This window comes from Anomaloglossus baeobatrachus, chromosome 3 (genome assembly GCF_048569485.1).
Source record: "Anomaloglossus baeobatrachus isolate aAnoBae1 chromosome 3, aAnoBae1.hap1, whole genome shotgun sequence".
Taxonomy (NCBI): domain Eukaryota; kingdom Metazoa; phylum Chordata; class Amphibia; order Anura; family Aromobatidae; genus Anomaloglossus; species Anomaloglossus baeobatrachus.
Window position 1 is genome coordinate 400,375,184 of NC_134355.1, and position 27,989 is coordinate 400,403,172.

The window sequence follows — 27,989 nt, forward strand, 5'->3', positions numbered from 1 at the left end:
AGCCGAGAGATACGTGATGTTTCTGTGAGATGCATCTGCTGCAAAATTGCCATCCAAAACTAAATGAGCATTGTAACCAAATGAACCAGTAAACAAAACCAGTTGCAAACTGTTCTCTCCCACCCAGTCCCAATTACTTTGAGTGCTAAGAAAAACAGTAACGTCTAGTGATGGGGAACCCACCGATGTTCGTGTTCGGGAGACTCGCCCAAACTTTTTGTAAAGTTTGAGTTCGGGTTCTGAGAACGCGAACTTGTGTCTGAACACCGAACTTGGACTTTACAGTTATGGGGTGGGGCAGAGGGTCTGTAAAATAAAGAATATAATTAATAATAAACATTTTCATTATACTTACCGCTCCCACGATGCGTCCTGCAGACCCACTCAGCCATTGTCTCCCGGCCACTTATGCGTCCGGGTTCGGTCATTAACTTCCGGGGGTATTCACTGCAATGCTTGTCACTCGGCAGTCTTTGGCTGTTTTCGGCCGTGTTCGCGGTGACGTCAGGGTTCATCCGAGTCCATGGCTTAGCCATGGATTGAACTTTGACTATCACTATCAGCCAGCTTCTCGCTCTGTATAGACGTTTGTTTGTACAGAGCGATGAAGCAGAGCTGACATTTCTCTACCTGTAGACTACGTTGGACAAAGGATTTTTTTTATAATAAAGATGAAGTCCTTAAATGTTTTTTTGTTTTATTTCTAATAAAAAAAATTTTTTCTATGTGTTGTGTTTTTCTTTTTACTGTTTACTAAAAATTCATGGTGACCATGTCTAATTTGGCGTGACACCATGAATTTCGGGCTTCGTACCAGCTGGGAATTCAAAGCTGGTATTAACCTCTTTATTACCCAGCGTGCCACCACCATCAGGACCGCTGAACGAGAGGGGTAAAGCGCCTGGAAATGGCGCTAAGAAACAGTGCACCATTTCCAGGGGTGACTGTGGGCTGTGGAGAATGCCAGCCACCTGGTTTTACCTGACTAGCGATCAAAATCGGGAGCCCACGCTTATTATTTAAATTATTTTTTTAATAGTTTAAAAAAAAATAAATTAATGGACTTCCCTGTATTTTGATTGCCAGCCAAAGTAAAGCCAGGCAGATAGAGGTGGCAGCCCATAGTCATCCGCTTTATCTGCGCTGAGAATCAAAATACTGTGGAGCGCTACATCATTTTTTTAAATTATTTATTTTTACACTACTGCATGTGTGAGGGACCCAACAGCCAATCTCAGACGCTGTCACGCAGAATGGGCGTCTGTGATTTGCTCTTGGAGTAACCTGGAGTCTACCCATATAGTCTAGATGCTGCAATATATGGGCTGGTTTCAGGTTACTCCAGCATCCAATCATAGGCGCCCACTCTGTGACAACCGTGATGGTCTGGCTCACTGCTTAGGTGGTGCTCAGGAGAACTTTACAAATAGATAATCAAAAAACTCCGGCACTCATTTGTGATGAAAGAAATTTTTTGTGTACAGTATGAAAAAGTCGCTGTGCAGCCGGTGGTCACCGCTGACCACCGGCTGCACAGCGACTTTTTCATTTTGCCCCACTGGGATATAGCAGTCATTCTCTCTCTTTCTCCTCATTGAGATAAACCTTGCTCATATTGTCAAATATTGAATGTTCCCATATACGGAGCCATAGAATACTGTGAGCTCTCATTAGATATACTGTACACAAGTACAATTGAGGTTCTTCTTAAAATAGAGGTTTTTCCATCTATTAGTCTATGAAGAAGGCATTAGCCGAAACGTTGTGTTAATTAATGGATATGCAATAAAGAACCAAAAAATTTCTTTCACCACAAATGAGTGCCGGAGTTTTTTGATTATCACTCTGTGACAACATCTGTGATTATTTTAACAGTAAAATAAAACAACAACACAGAGAAAAAAATATTTTATTAGAAATAAAACAGAAGACATTTAGGACTCCGACGTAGTCCAAAGGCAGGCAAGCATCTATAGCTCTGCTACATCTGTGCGAGAAGACAAGCACAGATCTGCTCACACAGACTCAGCTGAGAGCTGTCAGAAACTTCACCCGAGTGCACAGCTAAGGCTTACGTATCACTCCTGCGAGTCTCGCATCGGTATCACCCAGCACGGCACACACTCTCCTCACAGGAGCGCCTCTGGTGCATGGAAATACATGCAGCCGACCTGCTCCTGTAAAGAGAGATTGCGCCATGCCGGGTGATACCGATGCGAGACTTGCACAGGAACAGTGAAAGTTTCTGTGATGTCAAGACCAGCAGGGGTTTAAAAGTACCCAAGTGCTGGGCCGGGCCGGGGTTGACCTGGATCTGGCACTCGGGTAGTTAAAAAAAAGGTGTAAAGAAGAAAAAAAAGTAAAACAAGTGCGCCTTACTTACCAGTCTCCAGTAGATGCTAGAGAGTATGGGTTCCTTGCAGGTATGATATTCAACAGGCCCCTATCACATGGGGGTAGAGGGGTGAAGCATGATTGTAGTGGAAGAGAGAAAAAATCGCCAAGCTCACTAACCAAGCCGTTCACGCCCATTCCAGGCTCAACCGTACCTGCTCCCGCGGCCCATCCTACTTCCGGTGCCGCTCATTAGTCTCATGCATATTCACTGCTTCTCCCCACTGGAGTCTGTGATTGGTTGCAGTCAGACGCACCCCCAGCCTGTGTGACAGCATCTGACTGCAACCAATCACAAACCTGGTCTGCAGGTCTGTCGTACACTAAAAAATAATTTCAAAAAATGATGTATGGTCCTCCCATATTATGATACCCAGCACAGATAAAGCCTACAGCTACAGGCTGCAGCCCCCAGCTGTGTGCATATCTTGGCTGTGTCTCAAAATAAAAGGGACCCCATGGTGTTTTTTTAATTATTTAAATAAATAATTAAAAAAAGAACAGCGTGCGGTCCCCACAATTTTGATACCCAGCCAAGATAAATCCCACAGCTCAGGGCTGGTATTCTCAGGCTGGAGAGACCCAGCCTAAAAATGTCAGCTTGCAGTTGCCCAGGATTGTCACATCCATTAGATGCGACAGTCCAAGCACTTTTCTCTGCTCTTCCCGAATTGCCCTGGTGCGGTGGCAATCAAGGTAATATCAGGGTTTAATCGCAGCCAACAGCTGCGATTAAGCACTAGATTGGTAATGGCAGGCGTCTATGAGACACCCACCATCACCAATCTGTAATAAGTGAATAGAAATAAATACAAACACCGAAAAAATCCTTTATTCGTAATAACATACAAAAAACACCCTCTTTCACCACTTTATTAACCCCATAATCACCCCTGCAGGTCCAACATATTCCACACGAGGTCCCACGATGATTCAGCTCTGCTACATGAAGATCACAGCGCCCAGCCATAGAAAAAGACTGCCTGTTGTGAGCTCCAGAGAATGAATGAATCATACAATCAGCGGTCACTTCATGGAGGTGATTTCCGGTCACAGCTGGCGATACCTGTGACCGTAAATAGCTTGAGGGAGGTCACCGCTGAATGAGTGGCTCATTCATTCTCTTTACACTAAACTCGCACACCAGGTTTGTGATTGGTTGCAGTGAGACACTGTCACTCAGGCTAGGGGCGCGTCTGACTGCAACCAATCATAGATGAAAGCAGTGAATATGTAATGAGCGGAAAAGTGGAGGAGCCATGGGAGCGTACAGCTGCAACGGTGATTCAGTAAATATAGCGTGCCTGCTCCAATCCCCAATCTCCATCACCATCTTTAAGTGCTGTAACTGGATCAATTCCGGGCCGGAACCGGGTTTTTTATTAACTCGGTAAATACTTTTTAACAACCACAACACCATGTTGTTTGTGATGTTATTAACAATCAAACTAAGGAAAGGTGTGGGATGTGTAAAGACACCAGACAAATCGCATAGAACATGCATAACAGAAGAAAAAAACGCGATCAACCATCATCTTTAATCTTTATAATGCTTTATTGTAATTAGGTGCAAGGTAGAAACAAGAGGAGCAAACAAAAAGGGTGCACAACCCAGGTGGTGCCTGGACAGTTAATATTATAAGAGTGAAATTGGCAATAAATATAGATCAATATATATATTATATGATTTTATGTCCACAATACAATTATTGCATTAAAGGTAAAATCCCATATAGTGAAAATTCAAGATGAATCACCTAAGTTAAATTCACTGACAATATCCCTCAAGGTGAGTACAGTCATAGCCAAAAGTTTTGAAAATGCTACAAATACTAATTTTTACAAAGTCTACTGCTTAAGTTTTTCTAATGGCAATTTGCATATACTCCAGAATGTCATAAAGAGTGATCAGCTTAACAGCAATTACTTGCAAAGTCAATATTGGCTAAGAAAATGAACTTCAACCCCCAAAACACATTTCAACATTGCATTCCTGCCTTAAAAGGAGCAGCTAACATTGTTTTAGTGATTGTTCCATTAACACAGGTGTGGGTGTTGATGAGGACAGGGCTGGCGATCAATCAGTCATGATTAAGTAAGAATGACACCACTGGACACTTTAAAAGGAGGCTGGTGCTTGGTATCATTGTTTCTTTTCAGTTAACCATGGTAATCGCTAAAGAAACACGTGCAGCCATCATTGCTCTGCACAAAAATGGCCTAACAATGAAGAGTATCGCAGCTACAAAGATTGCACCTCAGTCAACAATCTATCGCATTATCAAGAACTTCAAGGAGAGAGCTTCCATTGTTGGCAAAAAGGCTCCAGGGCGCCCAAGAAGGAGCAGCAAACGCCAGGACCGTATCGTAAAACTGTTTCAGCTGCGGGATCGGACTACCAGCAGTGCCGAGCTAGCTTAGCAATGGCAGCAGGCTGGTGTGAGTGCTTCTGCACGCACTGTGAGGCGGAGACTGCTTGAGCGAGGCCTGGTTTCAAGGAGGGCAGCAAAGAAGCCACTTCTCTCCAGAAAAAACATCAGGGACCGACTGATATTCTGCAAAAGGTACAGGGAGTGGACTGCTGAGGACTGGGGTAAAGTCATTTTCTCAGATGAATCCCCTTTTCGATTGTTTGGGACATCTGGAAAACAGCTTATTAGGAGAAGAAGAGGTGAGCGCTACCACCAGTCTTGTCTCATGCCAACTGTTAAGCATCCTGAAACGATTCATATGTGGGGTTGCTTCTCAGCCAAGGAAATCGGCTCACTCACAGTCTTGCCTAAAAACACAGACATGAATAAAGAATGGTACCAGAATGTCCTCCAAGAGCAACTTCTCCCAACTGTCCAAGAGCAGTTTGGCGCCCAACAATGCCTTTTCCAGCATGATGGAGAACCTTGCCATAAAGCAAAGGTGATCACTAAATGGCTCATGGAACAAAACATAAAGATTTTGGGTCCATGGCCTGGAAACTCCCCAGATCTTAATCCCATTGAGAACTTGTGGGCAATCATCAAGAGACGGGTGGACAAAAAAAACCAACAAATTCTGGCAAAATGCAAGCATTGCTTATGCAAGAATGGACAGCTATCAGTCAGGATTTGGTCCAGAAGTTGATTGAGAGCATGCCAGGGAGAATTGCAGAGGTCCTGAAGAAGAAGGGTCAACACTGCAAATATTGACTTGCTGCATTAACTCATTCTAACTCTCAATATAACCTTTTGGTACTCATAATATGATTGCAATTATATTTCTGTATGTGATGTAAACATCAGACAAACACAATTAAAAACCAGAGGGCAACAGATCATATGAAAATATATTTTTGGTGTCATTCTCAAAACTTTTGGCCATGACTGTATAATAGTCAATACTTCAGTACATGCTTTCCCACATAGTAAGGTGCATAGTAAAATCAGACAACATTGTAAGGCTTACCAATAGCAGGCACACCGCACATACTGGGATGGCGCCCACCTGACGGACGTTCATTTCGGCGACTGCCTGCGTCAAGGGTGGCGTCATGCAGACAAACTCATGAGCGTCCTTAGCAATAGATCCCATCGGCAGCCTCATCAAGCGCCACGTCATGCCCACCGGATCACGTGAATATCACATGACCCATGCAATGACGTAGCACATAGAGATACGGCGGGCTGATGCAGGGATGTATGCTGCGGACGTGCATGCATGCTAGCACCATTTAGATACATAGAATCTTGTATCCTCATTACGACAGACATCCATCCAGGTGAGTACCTAAATATATTTTATTACACAACAAGACCGCATCCAAACATGATACCTCATTGTATCAATGCAGATATATATAAGGGGTAATAAGATAAACACAAATCACCAATGGCGGCCGGTATACATGTGTACTGTATATATCTCATAACAGTCATACATATGAAAAAAGGGGGGTACTCATATATATAAATCTATAACAATAATATCTCATCAAAGACATATATCCATAATTGATCCATCACAAGATTTGTTAGACCAACGGTCTTACAATATTTAGGAGATATATTCCATAATCAAACAAATGGTTTCACATAATACAACTGATAATCCCGACTCATATCCAATGTAAAACTCTCCTTATTTTCTTAGGTGCTTAGTGCTATGAAGTTTGATTGAAGAATCAACAACAATTGTAATAATAGGGGTTCAACGGGGAAGATGAGGCTATTATATAAAATATACAAGTCAAGATAAAATCATAATTCTAATTGCATGATATGTGATCATAAAAATGAAGCGAAACTAATATTTTCATTTAGACCCCATGGTTGTATTGTTTTCAATGTCCAGATCCATCTGGATTCCACACGTGCCAGATTAAAGGCTGCTTTACACCAGACAATCTATCGTGCGATAGATCGTCGGGGTCACAGTTTTTGTGACGCACATCCGGCATCGCTGGCGATGCCGGCCTGAGTGACACCTCCTAGCGACGCAGAATCGCTCACAAATCGTGAGTCGTGTACTGCTCGCTAGGTTCCATAATATCGTTTAATTTAGTTGTTCATCGTTTCCGGGGTAGCACACATCGCTCCGTGTGACACCCCGGGAACGATGAACAGCAGCTCACCTGCGTCACGCGGCCGCCGCCGGCTATGTGAAGGAAGGAGGTGGGCGGGATGTTTACGTCCCGCTCATCTCCGCCCCTCCGCTTCCATTGGCCGGCGGCCGTGTGACGTCGCTGTGACGCCGAACGCCCCTCCCACTCCAGGAAGTGGACGTTCGCCGCCCACAGCGAGGTCGCACGAGAGGTAAGTATGTGTGACGGGGGTTACTGACTTTGTGCGACACGGGCAGCGATTTGCCCGTGACGCAAAAAGGACGGGGGCGGGTACGATCAATTGTGAAATCGCACAATCAGTCGTACCATGTAAAGCAGCCTTTACCCTAACCTTGCCCCCACGAATAGTAGATTGAATGGAATCAATGCCACGGATCTTCAACAGTGCCCCATGTTTTTATTAACCCGGTTAGACCCACTGATCCAGGGTATCTGCGAGTCCACCTGTCACTAGGTTGAAAAACCGTGGTAAAGTGATGAAAAGAATTGACATGTTCATTCTTTTCATAACGCAGCAAAACCGGAGGCATTTCATAAAACTGTCAGGAAAGAATCCTGACGTGTTTGTGTGTGTGTGAATTAGAATTAAAAAATCTCATAGACTTTGCTGGGACTGTAAAAAGCAGCATTTTATTAGCATGGATTTGCAAACGCCCAGTGTGAACATAGCTGTACAGTAACACTTTGTGATTGCTTGCTGGAGGTTTCAGGCAGGGCTCGCTCTAAGGGTGTATTCTTACTTGCGAGTTTCTCGCAGTAGAGCAATACTAGAAAAACTCGCATTGGAATCGGACACATGTTAGTGAATGATTCAGCTCACATTTGCGATTTTTTTCTCAGTCCAAATCGGGCTGAGAAAAAAATCGCAGCATGCTGCTTTTTTGCGAGTTTCTCGGCGAGTCTCTCCAATGCAAGTCTATGGGAGCGTGTAAAAAATCGGATGTCACGGGACGGCACTCACACCATCCTAGTGACATCCGATTTTCTAAATACATTTCTCGCGTGTTTCCTAAAACACTGGAAACGAGTGATGTGTCACAATGTCTGTCAATCTCTATTCTCTGTCAGTCGGTCTCTCCCTCTTGGTCTCTATTCTCTCTCTGTCGATCGGTCTGTCGGTCGGTCACTATCTCTATCCCTCTCTTTCTGTCCATGTCGGTCTACCCCTCTGCCCCCCTCTCTCATACTCACAGATCCCCGATAACCGGCGCTGCACTGCACGGCGTTCACACTGCTCTGGCGGCTTCTCTTTTGAAAAAGCCGGCCACTCATTAATCAATCTCGTATTCCCTGCTTTCCACGCCCAACGGCGCCTATGATTGGTTGCAGTCAGACACGCCCCCACGATGAGTGACAGCTGCCTCACTGCAACCCATCACAGCAGCTGGTGGGCATGTCTATACTGTGCATTTTAAAAAAATAAATAAATAAAAAAAAACGGCGTGCGGTCCCCCCCCCAATTTTGATACCAGCCAGATAAAGCCATACGGCTGAAGGCTGGTATTCTCAGGATGGGGAGCTCCACGTTATGGGGAGCCCCCCAACCTAACAATATCAGCCAGCAGCCGCCCAGAATTGCCGCATGCATTAGATGCGACTGTTCTGGGACAGTACCCAGCTCATCCCGATTTGCCCTGGTGCGTTGACAAACGGGGTAATAAGGAGTAATGGCAGCCCATAGCTGCCAATAAGTCCTAGATTAATCATTGCAGGCGTCTATGAGACACCCGCAATGATTATCCTGTAAATTAAAGTTAATAAACACACAGAGTAAAAAAATCCTTTATTTGAAATAATAAAATAAAACAAAGACCCTCGTTCATCACTTTATTAAGTCCCGAAATAACCCATTCTTGTCCAACGTAATCCACGGAGGTCCCGCGACGCTCTCAGCTCTGATATATGAAGGTGACAGGAGCTGCAGAAGACACCGCCGCTCCTGTCAGCTCCACGCAGCAACTGAGGTGAGTATCGCGATCAGCTGATGATGTCACTCAGGTTACTCGCGGCCACCGCTGGATCCTCCAACAGTGACAGCAAGTTGCCCAAGTGACAGCGATGAAGTCACAGGTGAGTTGCGGTCACGGGGGGAGAATACAGCTAGCCGCGTGTAACCTGAGTGACAGCAGCGCTAATTGCGCTGCTCAATTCAGTCACTCAGGGGATTAGCGGTCACCGGTGAGTCCATCACGGGTGACCGCTAATCAGGATGCGACACAAAGCCGCAGCATGACAATGAAGTCGGGTGAAGTTTACCCGAGTTCATTCTGATCCTGCGGCTCTGTATGTGTCTGCTGTCGTCTGCCTTTCAGCTCTGCTACATGGCTGTGTCTGCTGTCAGCGGCCAAGTAGCAGAGCTGAATGGCAGATGACTTAGTAAAAACGGATCCCCTACGCATTACACACGCATTACACACGCTAGGCAAGTCATTAACTAAAAATAAAAAAGCATCGCACTTGCGTTACACTTGGACCTAACGTGAACTAAAATCAGCCGAGTTTTTTTCAGCCCAGTCGGACCGATTTTACTCGCATAGATGTGTTTCCAGCCTAAGTCATCGAGCGCTGTCCATCAACTTACAGGAAGGTGGTAAGACATGGTAATTGAGGGATGAAACCGTTCTCTGAGTGCTTGGCCACTCCCAGGATCCCAGAACACTCTAATTTGCATATCGGACAAACTGCTTTTTATGCTCATCAACGATAATATTACACCAAAGGTATAATAGTAGGGGTTAAAGCCCTGTTTGACCATACAGTTAGTTTTCATAATGTTTCTGGGGTGAATAACTCTCTTCTCTATTTACTGTGTTTTGAGCTACAAGCAGGGAATCAGCTGTTAGTCTCCTCAAAGTAGTCTTCAATAGCAGCCACTCATTAATTTCAGCTGGTACCGTATTTGTAAGCAGTTAAATAAATCAGAACGAAGAAGTATGGTCATACAAAAAACAAATGTCTGGAGAAGCAGAGATTAATCAATATGGGAGATCAAATATAGGACAAAGCAGGCAGAGATCAGAAGCAAAGGTCAAAATCAGTTTGAATAGCAAACAAAAGCACACTTTTACAATCACGTGGGAACCTTGACTCCTAGTTTCCCAGGAAAAGGCAGGTTTAAATGGATAAAGCATGCATTAGCTGACGAGAGCCCATTTGGAGCAAAATGGCATTAGGAGACTTGTGTGCCCCAATTGTGATCATGACACCGTTCAATAAAGCAGCTTGACTGAGGTTCATCTGTACCAGGCAGCAAAGAGGGACGTGGGCCACGATAAGCACAGTAACTATATTGCGTCACAACAATCTCCTAAACTATAGATTCACCAATCTGTTGGATCCTTGTTCAGTTAACATCCCTACACGTATCAGAGGGCTTTACAGGCACTGTTATTCCTGCTTGTTATATAGCCACAACAACCATTTATCATCAGATCAAGACCAACAAAGACGATTTCAGAGCACTCAAGAAATTCCAGCAACTGCCAGGACCTAAAGTCTCCTAAAGAGGATTGAGCTATGGGATCAGTTCAGCACCAGTGCAGATCTTGCTTAGGAATGGCAGCATCATGTGACTGTGTATCTGAATGCACAGTGAAGCAGCAAAGGCGTTAGAATGCTTTCCTGGGGTCAAGAAGGATAGCAAAGAAGTCACTTCTTTCCAAGAAAAACAGAGTACAAACTGATATTCTGCAAGAAGTACAGGAATTGGACTGGGGTAAAGTTATTTTCAGTGATATGTCCCAAACAGCCTGAACTGGGCTATCTAGAAAATTATTGTCCAGAGAATAAAAAGTGAGCACCTTCTTGAATCATCTTTCATGCCAACAGTAAAGTATCTTGTGACAATTCTTTTGTGGGGTTGATTTGCATCCAAGGGAGTGTGGTCACTTACAATTTTGCCATGAATAAAGAATAGTACTGTATCTAAACATGCTGCAAAAGCATCTTCTAACAATACAGGAACAATTTGTAATGAACAATGCTTTTTCAGCATGATGGCATCTACTACAACATATATCTATCTACTTTCTTTAATTAATTATATTGGCACCATTACCGAAGCTATACCAATACTATACAATCTACTTACTTTTTATCATTCAGTTGTATATATAACCAATGTATTTTAATTTCTGAACTCTGTTTTTATGTATCAGTGTATTGTAATGTATAGTTATAAAATGTATTTGTTTGTTATCATATACAGTAGATAAAATACATATTGAGCACATTAACAATTTTCTAAGTAAATATATCTATAAAAAGTGCTATTGACATGCATTTACCGTATCACCAGATGTCGGTAACAACCCATCCAATCCTCACAGTCAAAGAATTCAAACCATAGATGTCCATATATTTAGTGATGTGTAATAATCAGAAATGAAACGCAAAAAGTATTGAACATGCTTACTGAAATTTATTTAACAAGTTGTACAAAAGCCTTTGTTGGTGATGACAGATTCAAGATGCCTCCTGTATAGAGAAACTAGTAGCATGCATTGCTCAGGTGTGATTTTGGTCCATTCTTCCATACAAACACTTTTCAAATCCTAAAGGTTCCATGGGCTTCTTCTATGAACTCTGAGCTTCAGTTCCTTCCATAAATGTTCTATTGAATTTAGGTCTGATGACTGGCTGGGCCATTCTGGTAACTATATATTCTCTCTCTGAAGCCAACAGAGCGTTTCATTGAATGTGTGTTTAGGATAACTATCTTGCTAAAATGTCCACCCTTGTTTCATTTATTGATCCTGGTAGATGGCAGCACATTTTTATCAAGGATGTACATTTGTCCATTCATCCTTCAATTACATGAAGTTTGTTTGTGCTGTATGTTGAAAAACAGCCCCACACCATGATGTTTCCACCTCCAAACTTTACTGTTGGTATAGTTTTTTTTTGGGTGATATACAGTGCATTTTGGCCTCAAAATATGGTGAGTATTATGGCATCCAAAGACTTTGGTCTCATCTGACAAGACTTTATTCTCCCAGTACTCATAGTGTTGTCAAAAGAAAACTTTAAAAATGCTTCAACAAACTTGAATAAGATTTTTGTTCAACAATGGAGTCTTGCATGGGAAGCGTGCATTCAGGCCATGGAAGTTGAGTGCATTCATTACTTATTGTTTTCTTTGAAACAATTGTACCTGATGTTCCAGGCCTTTCTGTAACTCTCCACTGGTGGTTTCTGGCTCTTTGGCAGTTCTTCCAATAATTATTTTCCCTCCTCTGTCTGAAATCTTGCAAAGAGCACCTGATCATGGCTGGTTTATGGTGAAATTATGTTCTTTCTACTTCTGGAATATGGCCCCAACCATGCTCACTGGACCCTTTAATGTGTTTTGCAACAATAAGGTTAAAAAAGTCTTGACACAGCTTACTGGTTTTACCCATCGTGAGATGTTTTTTGAGTGGTACCTTGGTAATGAGACTCCTTTTTATAGGCCATCTGTCAGGGCCAGGAGGACTGGTAGGCCCAGGAGGTGGATCCACTGGACCATGCATCCCACCAGGAGGGCTGGGTACACGGTAGCCGGAGCACTGGCGTGGCAGGGACGGGTATAGCCAGGACACCAGGGTCACGGAGTTCCTTAGGACAGTACAGGAAACAGGCACAGGTACCAGGTAGCAAAGACAAGCAGTCTACAGGACACGACACCAGGGGGCCTGAGCACCTAGCTCACAAGACTAAGCTTCAAGACACGTTGATCAGGCCCCGCCCACATGGAAAGGCCAGACTTATATACCCAGCAAAGCCTCATGTAATTTCCTGCTGCAGGTGTGCTGGGCCTATAAGACCAGGAGAGTGGGCGCGGCCCGGTCCTATACAGAAACATGTGGCTAAGACTCAGAGTCAGACTCATAAGACCAGGAGCAGGACACAGGAGAGCACGAGCGGGAGCGGCAGCCATGACCGGTGGACACGTGGGCTGGATCAGTGGTTAAGGAGTGGTGCCGGGATGGTGCGACTGGATCAGTAGGTAAGGAGCGGTGCTGGGACACCGGGAGTGTGACAGTACCCCCCCTTTATGCTCCCTCCCTCCGTGCAAAGTACCCCCAGGGGAACCCCGGGCCGAGTCTCCGGACCCTAACCCAGCGCAAAGGTACGGAAGGACTGCTGACCCCGTGCCACCTTCTTGACCGCACCACGCTTAGCCAAAGAACCCTTGGCAGTGGCAACAGAAAGAGGAGGCGGACGGGCAGAAGCAGGACGGGAATCGTGGATGACCGGATCGGGCGTCTCGGACCGGGTATCGGACATTGTCTCATCATCAGAAGTCGGTGGTATCAAAGTCTCAATTGCCAGGGACGGTGGAACGACGCTGGACTGCGTCGTCTCTTCTTCTGGTTCCGGTGGCACCACAGACACAAGTGACAGGAGTTGTGGTACGGCGCTGGACTGCGTCGTCGCCTCTTCTTCTTCCTGCGGCATAACAGGTTCAGGTGACAGGGGCCGAGGAATGGGCTGTAGGCAGTGGTCATGACACAAGGGCCCCCAGCGAGTAATAGCACCAGAGCGCCAACTAATGGCAGGGTCATGGAGTTGAAGCCAGGGCAGACCCAGCAGGAGCTCAGGAGCCATTCGTGGGATAACATAGAAGGCAATGGTCTCAGTATGCAAAGTGCCAACCTGGAGTCTCACAGGTTCGGTGGTATACCGGACAGGTTCATATAGCAGTTTACCGTCCACGGAGGTGAACCAGAGGGGCTTGGCAAGCGGGATCACAGGTACCTGGTATCGGTTCACTGTAGACTGGTGTATGAAATTACCTGCTGCCCCAGAATCGATGTGGGCCTCTGCTGTGAACCTGGTCTTCTCCGTCGTTACCTGGATAGTCTGTGTAACTGGAACGGAGGGGATTCCGGTGTCAAGGGTGGCGGTTCTCACCATCCCTTGGACCTGGGGTCTACCCGGTTTCTCCGGGCAAGAACGGAGCATATGTGAACCATCTCCGCAATAGAAACACAGTCACCGGGCGAGCCGTTCTGCACAGCGTTGCTTGGCTTGGTTCAATTGGTCAATTTGCATGGGTTCTGGATACACATCACAGGAAGGCAGGGGCGAGGGAGCGGTAGGCCTCTGCAGGGACAAGGAGTGATGGGGTGGTCGCTTCTCCCGGAATACCTCTTTGGTTCGCTCCTGGAAACGGAGGTCAATCCGGGTGGCTAAGGATATCAAAGCGTCCAAAGTTTGTGGAATGTCACGGCCGGCTAGTTGATCTTTGACGCGGCCAGAGAGACCTTCCCAAAAGGCCGCCGTCAAGGCCTCATTGTTCTAGCCCAGCTCAGAGGCGAGCGTGCGGAACTGGATGGCGTATTGGCCAACGGTCAGGGTCCCTTGGCGTAGCCGGAGGAGCGAAGAGGTCACAGCGGTAGTACGTCCGGGTTCATCGAAGGAACTTCGGAAGGCTTGCAGGAATTCCTGGATGTCGGTGGTCAACGGATCCTCATTCTCCCACAGGGGGTTAATCCAGGCTAAAGCTTCGCCTTCCAAGTGTGACATCAGGAACGCCACTTTAGCCTGGGTCTGAGATGAACAAATGCGGGAGCAACCGGAAGTGCAGGGAGCACTGGTTCAGGAAGCCTCGGGAGGGCTTGGGGTCCCCTGCCTAGCGAGGCGGAGCAGTGAGGCGAAGTTGCGAGGCCATGGAGAACACTGGTTCGGACCTGGAGACTGGTTGCTGCATGGACTGAGACGAGGCGGTGGTCTGCAACATGTACAACCGGTGGTCCACGGACGTCATGAACTTCAGCATCTGGTTCAGGGTTTTGCGCTGTTGCGCCAGCTCCTGGCGCAGCTCAGCCAGCTCTGATGTTTGCACTCCAGTGGGATCCATGGCCTGATCAAACTGGCAGGGCCGGGAGGACTGGTAGGCCCAGGAGGTGGATCCACTGGACCATGCACCCCACCAGGAGGGCTGGGTACACGGTAGCCGGAGCACTGATGTGGCAGGGACAGGTATAACCAGGACACCAGGGTCACGGAGTTCCTTAGGACAGTACAGGAAACAGGCACAGGTACCAGGTAGCAAAGACAAGCAGTCTACAGGACACGACACCAGGGGGCCTAAGCACCTAGCTCACAAGACTAAGCTTCAAGACATGTTGATCAGGCCCCGCCCAAATGGAAAGGCCAGTCTTATATACCCAGCACAGCCTCATGTCATTTCCTGCTGCAGGTGTGCTGGGCCTATAAGACCAGGAGAGTGGGCGCGGCCCGGTCCTATACAGAAACATGTGGCTAAGGTCGGCTTTGCACACTACGACATCGCAGGTGCGATGTCGGTGGGGTCAAATCGAAAATGACGCACATCCGGCGTCACTTGCAATGTCGTAGTGTGTAAAATCTTTTTTGATACGATGAATGAGCGCAAAAGCGTCGTTATCGTATCATCGGTGTAGGGTCCGACATTTCCATAATGCCGGTGCAGAGACAGGTACGATGTAGTTCCTCGTTCCTGCGGCAGCACACATCGCTGTATGTAAAGCCGCAGGAGCGAGGAACATCTACCTGCCTCCCGGCACTCTCGGGAGTGCCCGATGACGCGGTCTCTGGCCGGAGTCCCGCCTCACACGCGTCCAATAGCTGCGTAGCGGCCTGGGCAGCGGGTTATTTAAAGACAGAATTGTGCCTGTATCACACCACGTCACGGCCCCCCGAAGAAGTTATCGAAACGTGCGCGTCGGGGCACGTTTTACTCGGTCACGGCTACTAATGGGTGAGTGCTTTGAGGGGATTGTTTTCAGCCCACGTGTATCTTTTCCTGGGCTGGCTCCCCCCTGCCATTGGGTGTTTTTTGGCCCCTCGGAGTGATGAGTGACCATATGTTATTACACCTATTAGTTTAGTTAGGGTTTTTATGTCCCTAACTCTGTATATGACTTGTGTAAATGTATAAATAGGTTATACTGGTCCTACTATTAACTCTGTGAGGCCCCCCTACTGTGAGGATATGGATATACTGCACTCCCCATATGATCTGGTGATCTGTTTTTCATCTATGACTCTGCCTTAGCCTGATCATTGTTTACTACTTTTCTCTAATATGTATTTTATACTATTCCCTTTGCTAAGCACTAAAATGAATAAATATTTTTGATATTTTTGCAAAGGTTGGTATATTGATTATTGACTCAATCTATGACTGCGTTACCCCTGTTCTCTTTGTGTGTGCTAATGATAAGGAAGGAGGTGGGCGGGATATTTACATCCTGCTCATCTCCGCCCCTCCACCGCTATTGGCTGCCTGCCGTGTGACGTCGCTGTAATGCCGCACGACCCGCCCCCTTAGGAAGGAGGCGGGTCGCCGGCCAGAGCGACGGTCGCAGGGCAGGTGAGTGCATGTGAAACTGGTGTAGCGATAATGTTCGCTACGCCAGCTATCACAAGATATCGTACCTGCGACGGGGGCGTGGACTATCGCGTGCGACATCGCAGCATCGGCTTGCGATGTCGCAATGTGCAAAGCCCGCCTAAGACTCAGAGTCAGACTCATAAGACCAGGAGCAGGATACAGGAGAGCACGAGCGGGAGCGGCAGCCATGACCGGTGGACACGTGGGCTGGATCAGTGGTTAAGGAGCGGTGCCGGGATGGTGCGACCAGATCAGTAGGTAAGGAGCGGTGCTGGGACACCGGGAGAGTGACACCATCAGCTCTTATTTTTCAGTAAATCGCAGGATTGGTTTATAATTACTGATCGATTTCAGCTGGTGTCATGATTTTCTGTGGATTTTTGTACCTCTCGTTCTTCAGGTGTTCCATACTTTTTCGCTGTGTAATTTCTCATTATTACTTATAACTGAATTTATGGACATCTATGGTTTAATTTCTTTTCCTGTGTGGATTGGATGGGTTGTTACTGACATCTGGTGAGAAATTTATGTCAATAGCATCATTAAAAATATATTTGCCCAGAAAATTAATGACATGTTCAATACTTATTTCACATGCTGTATCTCCATAGCAGAAAAGTATTTTGTTGATCATATACACTTATTTTAAATCTGCTAGCCATTGCCTAGCACCTTCGTCGTGTTCTGCTGAGTGCAATCTTGCCACATTTCACATTTTGTATTTGATTTTTTGCAGTTAATTTAATACTTTGTACTACTGTTTATGCATTGTTGCCCAATGAACGTGACACCTGGGCTACTGGCATGGTGGTTAACACTATTGTGTTTTAAGCATTAGAGCTCTGGGTTCAAATCCAATCGGATGGTTTCTCAATTATTCATTTTCTTTTTAGTTCTCCCAGGTATAGCGACATTGGACCCACATTTCTGATGTAATTTCACTTTACTGTTTTATTTTGTATATAAATCCCTCATCTTTTGTTACTGCATTATGGCCTGAGGAAGTTAGTGGTTCAGTGTAAATACATATAGCCCTGTTTTCTTCCACTTTTTCAGCAGCGCTTTGTTACTCGCACAAGTTTTTCCTTATCAAACACATTCATTTTATAATTATCTGCTATAACTATTTTTTTAAATATAGGTGATGCAGATATTTAAATGTTACATTGTTTGTAATAAATATAATGTGTGTAATATTCAGCTGGGCCCCTTTTGCAATGGCCAACTCTGGCATAACTCTGATCCCAATGTTTTAACTCATAGATACTGTTGTCAATAACAAATAGAAATTCTTAAGCAAGGAGTGCACTTTCTCTGTCCCATCCCTACTTCAATAAAATTGGATTTCATTTGGTTCTCATGGCAGCTGTATAGAGTGAAGCCCCCCATATAATTTACATAGCTGTACATGTAGCAACTATATTACACAATTGTCCCCTTTCATAGAGAATATATGAATGCTTTGCAAAGAGATAGTCGCTACCAATCATCTCTAGCAGCAACTCATCTCTTAAATGATCAGCATTACAAAATGGACATGCCGATTCCTTATCTCCCCTGACAATCATCTGTTGTTGGCCCCATACCCATTTGAATGTTGTCCAAAATATAAATATCAGTGGCTTCAGCCGTTAAATGTTTATGGGGGCTTTAATTGGCTGGCCAAACACATTAAATGGCTGTATGATGAACAATGTTTCAACCGATCCTTTGGCTGAAGGAGCACTTGCTCTGTAACAAGCAGGCTTGTGTTCTCTATGTGACAGTCGGCCACTTATCTCAGGAGGAACAATGCAATCCTCAGTCTGGTCATATCTGATCGACATTGCTCCTGACCACAAGTCAACAGCACCCCCATACACATTGCATTGTCTGCCAAACCTGTCGATATCGGACTGATGTGTATGCGGGCCTTTAGTTTTAACCTTTGAATTATAAATAACTAAATAAATCAGGGTAAGGACATTCCAAAGTGCTTATTTAGTTCATGACCTTCTCATGCTGATAAGTCAGGCCATTGTGCAAATAAAGGATAAAGAGCACAGGGTATCCCATAATGTCATTAAAGGTGTATAAGTTTGTTTTAGACAAAGGACGCATGAGCCCACACTGATCTCCAGATGCATAAGTTAAAAGGATTATTCTCATATTTGTTAATGGTTAAAATTGTAAACCGCTCTCAGGAACTGTCTTCATGGATTTCCTGTAGAAGATAATAAAAATCTTTTAAGGCTAAAGGTCCAGTCACACTCAGCAACTTACCAGCGATCCCAACAACGATAGGGATCGCTGGTAAGTTGCTAGGAGGTTGCTGGTGAGCTGTCACACTGCGACGCTCCAGCGATCCCACCAGCAACCTGACCTGGCAGGGATCGCTGGAGCGTGGCTACACGAGTTGCTGGTGAGCTCACCAGCAACCAGTGACAAGCCCCCAGTCTCCTAGTTACAGCACACATCAGGTTAATTAACCCGATGTGTGCTGCAGCTAAATGTGCACAGAGCAGGGAGTAGCGCACACTGCTTAGTGCTGGCTCCTTGCTCTCCTAGTTACAGCACACATCGGGTTAATTACCTGATGTGTGCTGCAGCTACATGTGCACAGAGCAGGAGCCGGCACTGACAGTGAGAGCGGAGGAGGCTGGTATCAAAGGTAAATATCGGGTAACCAAGGACAGGGCTTCTTGGTTACCCGATGTTTACATTGGTTACCAGCCTCCGCAGAAGCCGGCTCCCTGCTCACTGCACATTAGTTGTTGCTGTCTCGCTGTCACACACAGCGATCTGTGCTTCACAGCGGGACAGCAACAACTAAAAAATGGCCCAGGACATTCAGCAACAACCAACGACCTCACAGCAGGGGCCAGGTTGTTGCTGGATGTCACACACAGCAACATCGCTAGCAACGTCACAAAAGTTGTTCGTTACCAGCGATGTTGCTAGCGATGTTGCTTAGTGTGACGGGGCCTTAAGTTCATATGTTCAAGATTTGATTTACTGAAGGTTTGAGGTGTAGATGCTGCTTTCAAATCAACAACAATTTCCAGATAAAAATGATTCATCCCCTTTTCCACCCTTTAAAAAAAAGAAATGAAAAAAAAAAATTATATACAGTACGGACCAAACGTTTGGACACATCTTCTCATTCAAAGAGTTTTCTTTATTTTCAGGACTCTGAAAATTGTAGATTCACATTGAAGGCATCAAAACTAACTGAATGAACACATGTGGAATGAAATACTTAACAAAAAATTGTGAAACAACTGAAAATATGTCTTATATTCTAGGTTCTTCAAAGTAACCACCTTTTGCTTTGATTACTGCTTTGCACACTCTTGGCATTCTCTTGATGAGCTTCAAGAGGTAGTCACCGGAAATGGTTTTTACTTCACAGGCGTGCAATGTCAGGTTTAATAAGTGGGATTTCTTGCCTTATAAATGGGGTTGGGACCATCAGTTGTGTTGTGCAGAAGTCTGGTGGATACACAGCTGATAGTCTTACTGAATAGATTGTTAGAATTTGTATTATGGCAAGAAAAAAGCAGCTAAGCTAAGTAAAGAAAAATGAGTGGCCATCATTACTTTAAGAAATGAAGGTCAGTCAGTACAAAAAATTGGGAAAACTTTGAAAGTTTCCCCAAGTGCAGTGGCAAAACCATCAAGCGCTACAAAGAAACATGAGGACCGCTACATTAAAGGAAGACCAAGAGGTACTTTGCACGCTGCGACATCGCTAGCCGATGCTTGCGATGCCGAGCGCGATAGTACCCACCCCCGTCGCACATGCGATATCTTGTGATAGCTGCCGTAGCGAACATTACGGCAGCTTCACACGGACTTACCTGCCCTGCGATGTTGCTCTGGCCGGCGATCCGCCTCCTTTCTAAGGGGGCAGGTCGTGCGGCTTCACAGCGACGTCACACGGCAGGCGGCCAATAGAAGCGGAGGGGCGCAGATGAGCGGGACGTAAACCTCCCCGCCCACCTCCTTTCTTCCGCATAGAGGCAGGTAAGGAGAAGTTCCTCGCTCCTGCGGCTTCATACACAGCGATGTGTGCTGCCGTAGGAACGAGGAACAACATCGTACCTGTCGCTGCAGCGAAATTATGAAAATGACCGACACTACACAGATCACCAATTTACGACACTTTTGTGATGATCGTTTATCAGTGCATCTAGGCTTTACACGTTGCGACGTCGTTACTTTCGCCGGATGTGCGTCACTTTCGTTTTGACCCCGGCGATATCGCAGTAGCGATGTCTCAGCGTGCAAAGTACGTACCCCTAAGAATCACTTCTGCTGCGGAGGATAAGTTTATCCAAGTCACCAGCCTCAGAAATCGCAGGTTAACAGCAGCTCAGATTAGAGACCAGGTCAATGTCACACAGAGTTCTAGCAGCAGACACATCTCTAGAACAACTATTAAGAGGAGACTTTGTGCAGCAGGCCTTCATGGTAAAATAGCTGTTAGGAAACCACTGCTAAGGACAGGCAACAAGCAGAAGAGACTTGTTTGGGCTAAAGAACACAAGGAATGGACATTAGACCAGTGGAAATCTTTGCTTTGGTCTGATGAGTTCAAATTTGAGATATTTGGATCCAACCACCGTGTCTTTGGCGACGCAGAAAAGGTGAACGGATGGACTCTACATGCCTGGTTCCCACCATGAAGCTTGGAGGAGGAGGTGTGATGGTGTGGGGGTGCTTTGCTGGTGAAACTGTTGGGGATTTATTCAAAATTGAAGGCATACTTAACCAGCATGATTACCACAGCATCTTGCAGTGGCATGCTATTCCATCCGGTTTGCGTTTAGTTGGACCATCATTTATTTTTCAACAGGACAATGACCCCAAACACACCTCCAGGCTGTGTAAGGGCTATTTGACTAAGAAGGAGAGTGATGGGGTGCTACGCCAGATGACCTGGCCTCTAGAGTCACCATACCGGAACCCAATCGAGATGGCTTGGGGTGAGGTGGACCGCAGAGTGAAGGCAAAAGGCCCAACAAGTGCTAAGTATCTCTGGGAACTCCTTCAAGACCGTTGGAAGACCATTTCCGGTGACTACCTCTTTCAGAGTCATGAAAATAAAGAAAACTCTTTGAATGAGAAGGTGTGTCCAAACTTTTGGTCTGTACTGTATAGAGCTTGCCATCACTACCAAACAGAATGAACTTGGATTCATCTGATCACAACACCTTATACCAATCTGTCTCTTTCCATTGGCTATGTTCTTTGGCATACTCAAGTCGAACTTTCCAGTTTTTTGCAGAGATGAAAGGAGTCTTGACTGGAAAATCTCGCATTGCACATGGACCAATATTATTCAATGAGGGAGAGCAGATGGTCAGCTTTTTTCTCATCCAGATTCTGGATGAGAGAAAAGTCGCAGCATGCTGCTATAATAGTCATTGACAGATGTGTCACTCGCACCCATACAAGTCTATGGGTGGGAGTGAAAAATCGGACTGCACTCGGATAATATCTGAGTGCACTGCGATAATCACTAGGGATGATCGAAAACCCTAATATTCACTTCGCCGAGTATCCGGCAAATACGCCGCCGCTATTCCACTATTCGCGAATATTCGACACCCAATGTAAGTCTATGGGAAACCAGAATAATTTTACGTTGGACCCAACGGTGACCTGGGGTGATTGAGCAAAAGGCTGAAATGGATGGGAAAAGGCTGAAACAGTATGGGCACAGCCTGTAGAAAGTGCGTGACTGCATTTCTGGTGTCTTCGAATAACGTGTTCAGAGCAGCACATGGCTTTTAAGTAGTCGCCAGAACAGCTCTCAAACCAAATTGCTTTTTTGACAAACAGAAAGCAGGTCTTTTGGTTTCTCCCTCTCCCCCCCTCTCTCATACTCACCGATCACTAACCGATCACCGGCGTGGCAATGCACGACTGTCACAGTGCTCTGTGGGCTTCTCCAGCTTTTGAAAATACCTGGGGCTCATTATTCCATCTCGTATTCCCTGCTTCCCCCGCTCACTGGCGCCTATGATTGGTTGCATTCAGGCGCACCCCCACACTGAGTGACAGCTGTTACACTGTAACCAATCACAGCCGCCGGTGGGCAGGTCTATGTAGTGCAGTAAAGTAAATAAATAAATAAATAATTAAAAAAAAACGTGCATTCACCCCATTTTTTATTCCAGCCAAGATAAATCCACACGGCTGAAAGGTGTATTCTCAGGATGGGAAGCCCCACGTTATAGGGAGCCCCCCAGCCTAAAAATATCAGCCAGCAGCCGCCCAGAATTGCCGCATCCATTAGATGCGACAGTCCCAGGACTCTACATGGCTCATCCTGAATTGCCCTGGTCCGGTGGCAATCGGGGTAATAAGAAGTTGATGGCAGCCCATAGCTGCCACTAAGTCCTAGGTTAATCATGGCAGGCATCTATGAGACACCCCAATGATTAACCTGTAAGTGAAAGTAAATAAACACATACACCTGAAAAATCCTTTATTTGGAATAAAAGACAAAAAAACCCTCTTTCACCACCACCCTCTTTTTTATTAAAATCCCCAAATACCCCTCCAGGTCCGGCGTAATCCACACAGGTCCCACGATGCATCCAGGTCTGCTACATGAAGCTGACAGGAGTGGCCGTAGAATAGCGCCGCTCCTGTTTGCTGCACGGAGCACTGAAGTGGGACCTGTGTGTATTACGCCGGACCTGGAGGGGTATTTGGGGATTTTAATAAAGTGGTGAAAGAGGGTGTTTTTTTTGTCTTTTATTCCAAATAAAGGATTTTTTCGGGTGTATGTGTTTATTTACTTTCACTCACAGGTTAATCATTGGGGGTGTCTCATAGACACCTGCCATGATTAACCTATGACTTTGTGGCAGCTATGGGCTGCCATCAACTCCTTATTACCCTGACTGCCACGGCACCAGGGCAATTCGGGAAGAGCCGGGTAGAGTCCCAGGACTGTCGCATCTAATGGATGCGGCAATTCTGGGCGGCTGCTGGCTGATATTTTTAGGCTGAGGGGCTTCCCATAATGTGGGGCTCCCAATCCTGAGAATACCAGCCTTCAGTCGTGTGGCTTTATCTTGGTTGGTATTAAAATTGTGGGGGACCGCACGCCGTTTTTTAAATTATTATTTTATTTTACTGCACTACATAGACCCGCCCACCGGTGGCTGTGATTGGTTGCAGTGTGACAGCTCTCACTCAGCGTGGGGGCGCATCTGAATGCAACCAATCATAGGCGCTGGTGGGTGGGGGAAGCAGGGAATAAGAGATGGAATAATGAGCGGCCGGCATTTTCAAAAGAGGAGAAGCCGCCGGAGCAGTGTGACAGCCGTGCAGTGCCGCACCGGTGATCAGTCAATGATTGGTGAGTATGAGAAAGGGGGGGAGAGGGAGAGACAGACAGACAGAGAGAGAGACCGAAAGACTTGCGTTCTGTTTCTGTGTTCAGCCCTTACAAGGACTATTTATTAGTTGGATCTAAGAACGCTCTCCTGCACACAATACAATCTATCTACACTGCCAGCTCCATATCACTGCATATGCCGTATTCACAAAATGGCCGCTGGCTTATGTAGCCTCTATGATGCTGTGCGGCCAAGCCAATCACAGTAACACCAAAACAAAGATGGCTGCGGCGTTGCTGTGAGGGCAAGCAACATCAGATTTGTTCATTGGCTGGAGAACAGGTGCCAGGAAGTCAGAAATGAAAATGAAAGTATCGAAGCGAATACCATATTAGCTGTCGGATAGCGAATACCACGAATACCCCATTATACATCGGATACCGAATAGTGGCGAATACATTCGTTCATCCCTAATAATTACATCATCTGACAATAAAGGAGATGGGAAGATTAACCTCTCCCACTCCCCAGCAGCTCCCGCCCTTTCCTCCACAGCTGTGATCTGATCGCAGGTTTGGATCACAGTTGCATAACACTCGGCTCATGCTGGCAGTTCAGTGGGAGCCGATGGTCATTAGCATATCACATCCGATGCTCTTGCATGAAATGTCATATCATCATTTGAATCCAGCCCAAAGGACAAAACTCCACATTAGATGCAACAATAAAAAAAGTCTTTATTTTGTAGACCTTATGTATCATGAACAGATACGCACCTGCTCACACTATTGGAAGTGCTGTCAGTCTTTTTTATTCATTTATATATATGCACAGGGCTCAACATAAATGCGTAGATCCTCTTGGCAAAATAAGATTTTAATCAATATCTTACTGAGCACAAAACAATTTCCAACATTTTGACAAGACTGGGTTTCTCATAACTTGACAGTAAGCCGGGCTTTGCACACTACGACATCGCAGGTGCGATGTCGGTGGGGTCAAATTGAAAATGACGCACTTCCGGCATCGCATGCGACATCGTAGTGTGTAAAGGCTCGATGATCCGATTAACGAGCGCAAAAGCGTCGTAATCGTATCATCGGTGCAGCGTCGGCGTAATCCATGATTACGCTGACGCGACGGTCCGATGTTGTTCCTCGTTCCTGCGGCAGCACACATCGCTGTGAAGCCGCAGGAGCGAGGAACATCTCCTACCGGCGTCACTGCGGCTTCCGTAGGATATGCGGAAGGAAGGAGGTGGGCGGGATGTTTACATCCCGCTCATCTCTGCCCCTCCGCTCCTATTGGCCGCCTGCCGTGTGACGTCGCAGTGACGCCATACGACCCGCCCCCTTAATAAGGAGGCGGGTCGCCGACCAGAGCGATGGTCGCAGGACAGGTGAGTCCATGTGAAGCTGCCGTAGCGATAATGTTCGCTACGGCAGTTATTACAAGGATATCGCAGCTGCGAGGGGGGCGGGGACTATCGCGCTCGGCTTGCGATGTTGTAGTGTGCAAAGTGCCCCTAAGGTTAATAATATAACTTCCATTACAAAATCTTCAGTCTTAAGTAGTTGATACAAAAATGAAGTCACCCCACTTACAAACAACCACATCTAGTATTTTGTATGACCTCCAAGATTTTTAACCTCTTCACGTCACATGACATACCTGGTACGTCATGGATCATGTGAGGTTAATCTCCGGGCAGTCGACAGCGATCCCTGAACAGCTGATTTGAACAGCTGACATGTGCAGCTATCAACCATGAGTGTTAAAATAATGTCCTTTCTTGGAGTTCTGTTGAGTGGGCTTTGGACCTAAGCATAAAAGTCCTCAATGTCTAGATCTGATGCATTGGCTGTTGGTGCATAGAATTAGGGGGGCTTTACACGTTGCGACATTGCTACCGATATATAATTGGGGTCACGTCGTTAGTGATGCACATCCGGCGCCGGTAGCGACATCGCAACGTGTAAATCCTAGGTGCGACGATGAACGAGCACAGAAGCGTACAATATCGCTGATCTGTGTAACGTCATTCATTTCTATAATGTCGGTTCGACCGCAGGTACGATGTTGTTTGTCGTTCCTGCAGCTCCACACATCGCTGTGTGTAAACTCGCAGGAGCGACAAACATCTCCTTACCTGCATCCCGACGGCAATGCGGAAGGGAGAACGTGGGCGGGATGTGCTGCCCTGCTCATCTCCGCCCCTCCGCTTCTATTGACTGGCCGATTAGTGACGTCGCGGTGACGTCGCTGTGATGCCGAACGCACCTCCCCCTTGAAGGAGGGATTGTTCGGCGGTCACAGCGACGTCACCGAGCAGGTATGTGCGTGTGAAGCTGCCGTAGCAATATTGTTCGCTACGGCAGCAATCACCACATATCGCATGTGCGACGGGGGCGGGTGCTATCGCGCTGGACATCGCTAGCAATTGCTAGCGATGTCGCAACGTGTAAAGCCCGCCTTAGATGATTGTCACACTCAAAGGTTTCCCACTGATGCGGATAGACTTGACCCTATTATTGATGTCCTGGGGGCTCTGTATGTACCTTACAATCCTTTTGTTGGCTACAATGGTAAATTCCTTTCTCCTTTCTGTCTTTTTGCCTGACTAATAAACGGTGTAATCCTCTGAGCTGGAGTCTCAAGATCCAATCCAGTGAAGATTCCTGGTCATTCTTTCAATTTCCCCCTTGATAATGACCAGTTTTCCAATGTTCATCTTTCTCACGTCCCATGTTCAAATGATATATTTTTCTTTACAGTTTGTGTCCCTTTTTATTTCAGAACACATCAGCAATTTGGCTCCCATGTAGGTCTCCTCCTCCTGTGTCATCATTGTCCTGATTACTTTAAACCTGCCTTGTCTCTTCTCCAGTTGCTTGAATGATGCTATCCAGTTCAGGCGCCCCACTGTTGAACACCATATTTAAGGCATATTGATACTAATCCATAGACTCAGTGTTAGGTAGTGGAACAGTTTTGTAATAAGCAAGCTGGAACGATGGTTCCTAGGCTGAAGTCCTGTAGAATCACACTAGTGACAAAATAAGGCTATTTTTATATTCCTTAGCTCCCATTTCAGGGCATTAAGTCCCACAGGATGGAGGGGAAGACAAATATGGCTGTTCCCTCTTTGTTCACTTGTTCAATGAGACTGCATAATTGTACTTCAGATTATACAAATGTTTACACCGCAGGGGCCAGAAGCAACCTGGAATCAGTATCATTAGCATATTAGCATACAAAAAAAGGACAGTCATGAAACAGTGGCCCATGTCCCTTGACTCACCAAGCAAAGGAACAACACATCTGCCATAATTAAGTATAGTTCACTCTCACACAAGTGGCCAGATATTCCTCAATGATGCTGAGTCATCATAGCTCCCTCACTCAGGTCCCTGTTGTGCTCCACGCAAGGCTTTGCAGATAGTCTGGCATGCTCCCATGTGGGTGTCTCCCTGGGTCTATATAAGGCCCACCAAAACACACACTTGTGTCTTGGTTTTAAGACTTTTAGTTTTCCTGTGTTCTGTCTACCTGTGTCCTTTAGTGCTTCTGCTACCTGCTTATTGATCTGGCGTCTGGCCGTGGTCTCAACTACTAGTGCTTATTCACGCATGCCTCATCTTACTGCTGCACTAGTGCCTGTGTCCTGTGGATTCACCTCACCAGGGAAACCAAAACACAGTGATTATATTTTGGTTTTGGAACTATAATGTACTGGCAGGCGCCATTGATTTCCCAAAGATGGATGCAATGGAATTCAGGAAAATGGCGCCGGAAGCGGCATATGCGCAGACTCAGACACCTCCTCCTCTGAGCAACGCTCCACTTGTGCTGTCGCTGGCTTCTTATAAACCCCCCCCCCCCCCCCCCCCCCCAGTAAGCTACATTCTTTGGCCTATAAGATGGACCATAAGACTACAAGACGCATCTTCAATTTAACATTAACATTTACTTTTTCCTATCTTCCGCCTCTAAATCTGACAGGTAACTTTTAATTTCAGAGTTGCCATTTACTCAAATGGAACTTCGATAGGTCAGCACGTGAGCGAGAATTTCCTTAACCGAACCAGTTTTTGATCATATCTATGGTAGAGACACCTGGCCCCTGTACAACACTGCCAGTTTGCATAAAATCACCATATTCAAATACAGAATCAGCCATTTATGCAAACAATATTGACATACTGTGCATAAATCTAAATATTATATATTATATATTGTTATATAATATATTATCATATATTATTATGATATATAAATATTCAGATAAAGTGTTCTCGGAGAT

The 27,989-nt window shown here is 45.9% G+C and overlaps 1 protein-coding gene across 1 annotated transcript in view; it reads left to right on the forward strand.

Moving 5' to 3' along the window:
* Positions 1 to 2,408: 2,408 nt before the first annotated feature.
* Positions 2,409 to 27,989, forward strand: part of LGSN (lengsin, lens protein with glutamine synthetase domain) — a 54,168-nt gene continuing 28,587 nt past the window's right edge. The window contains exons 1-2 of the mRNA XM_075341507.1: positions 2,409 to 2,423; positions 4,115 to 4,183. Of these exons, the coding sequence (XP_075197622.1) occupies positions 2,409 to 2,423; positions 4,115 to 4,183 (84 nt within the window). The remainder of the gene's footprint in view (positions 2,424 to 4,114; positions 4,184 to 27,989) is intronic.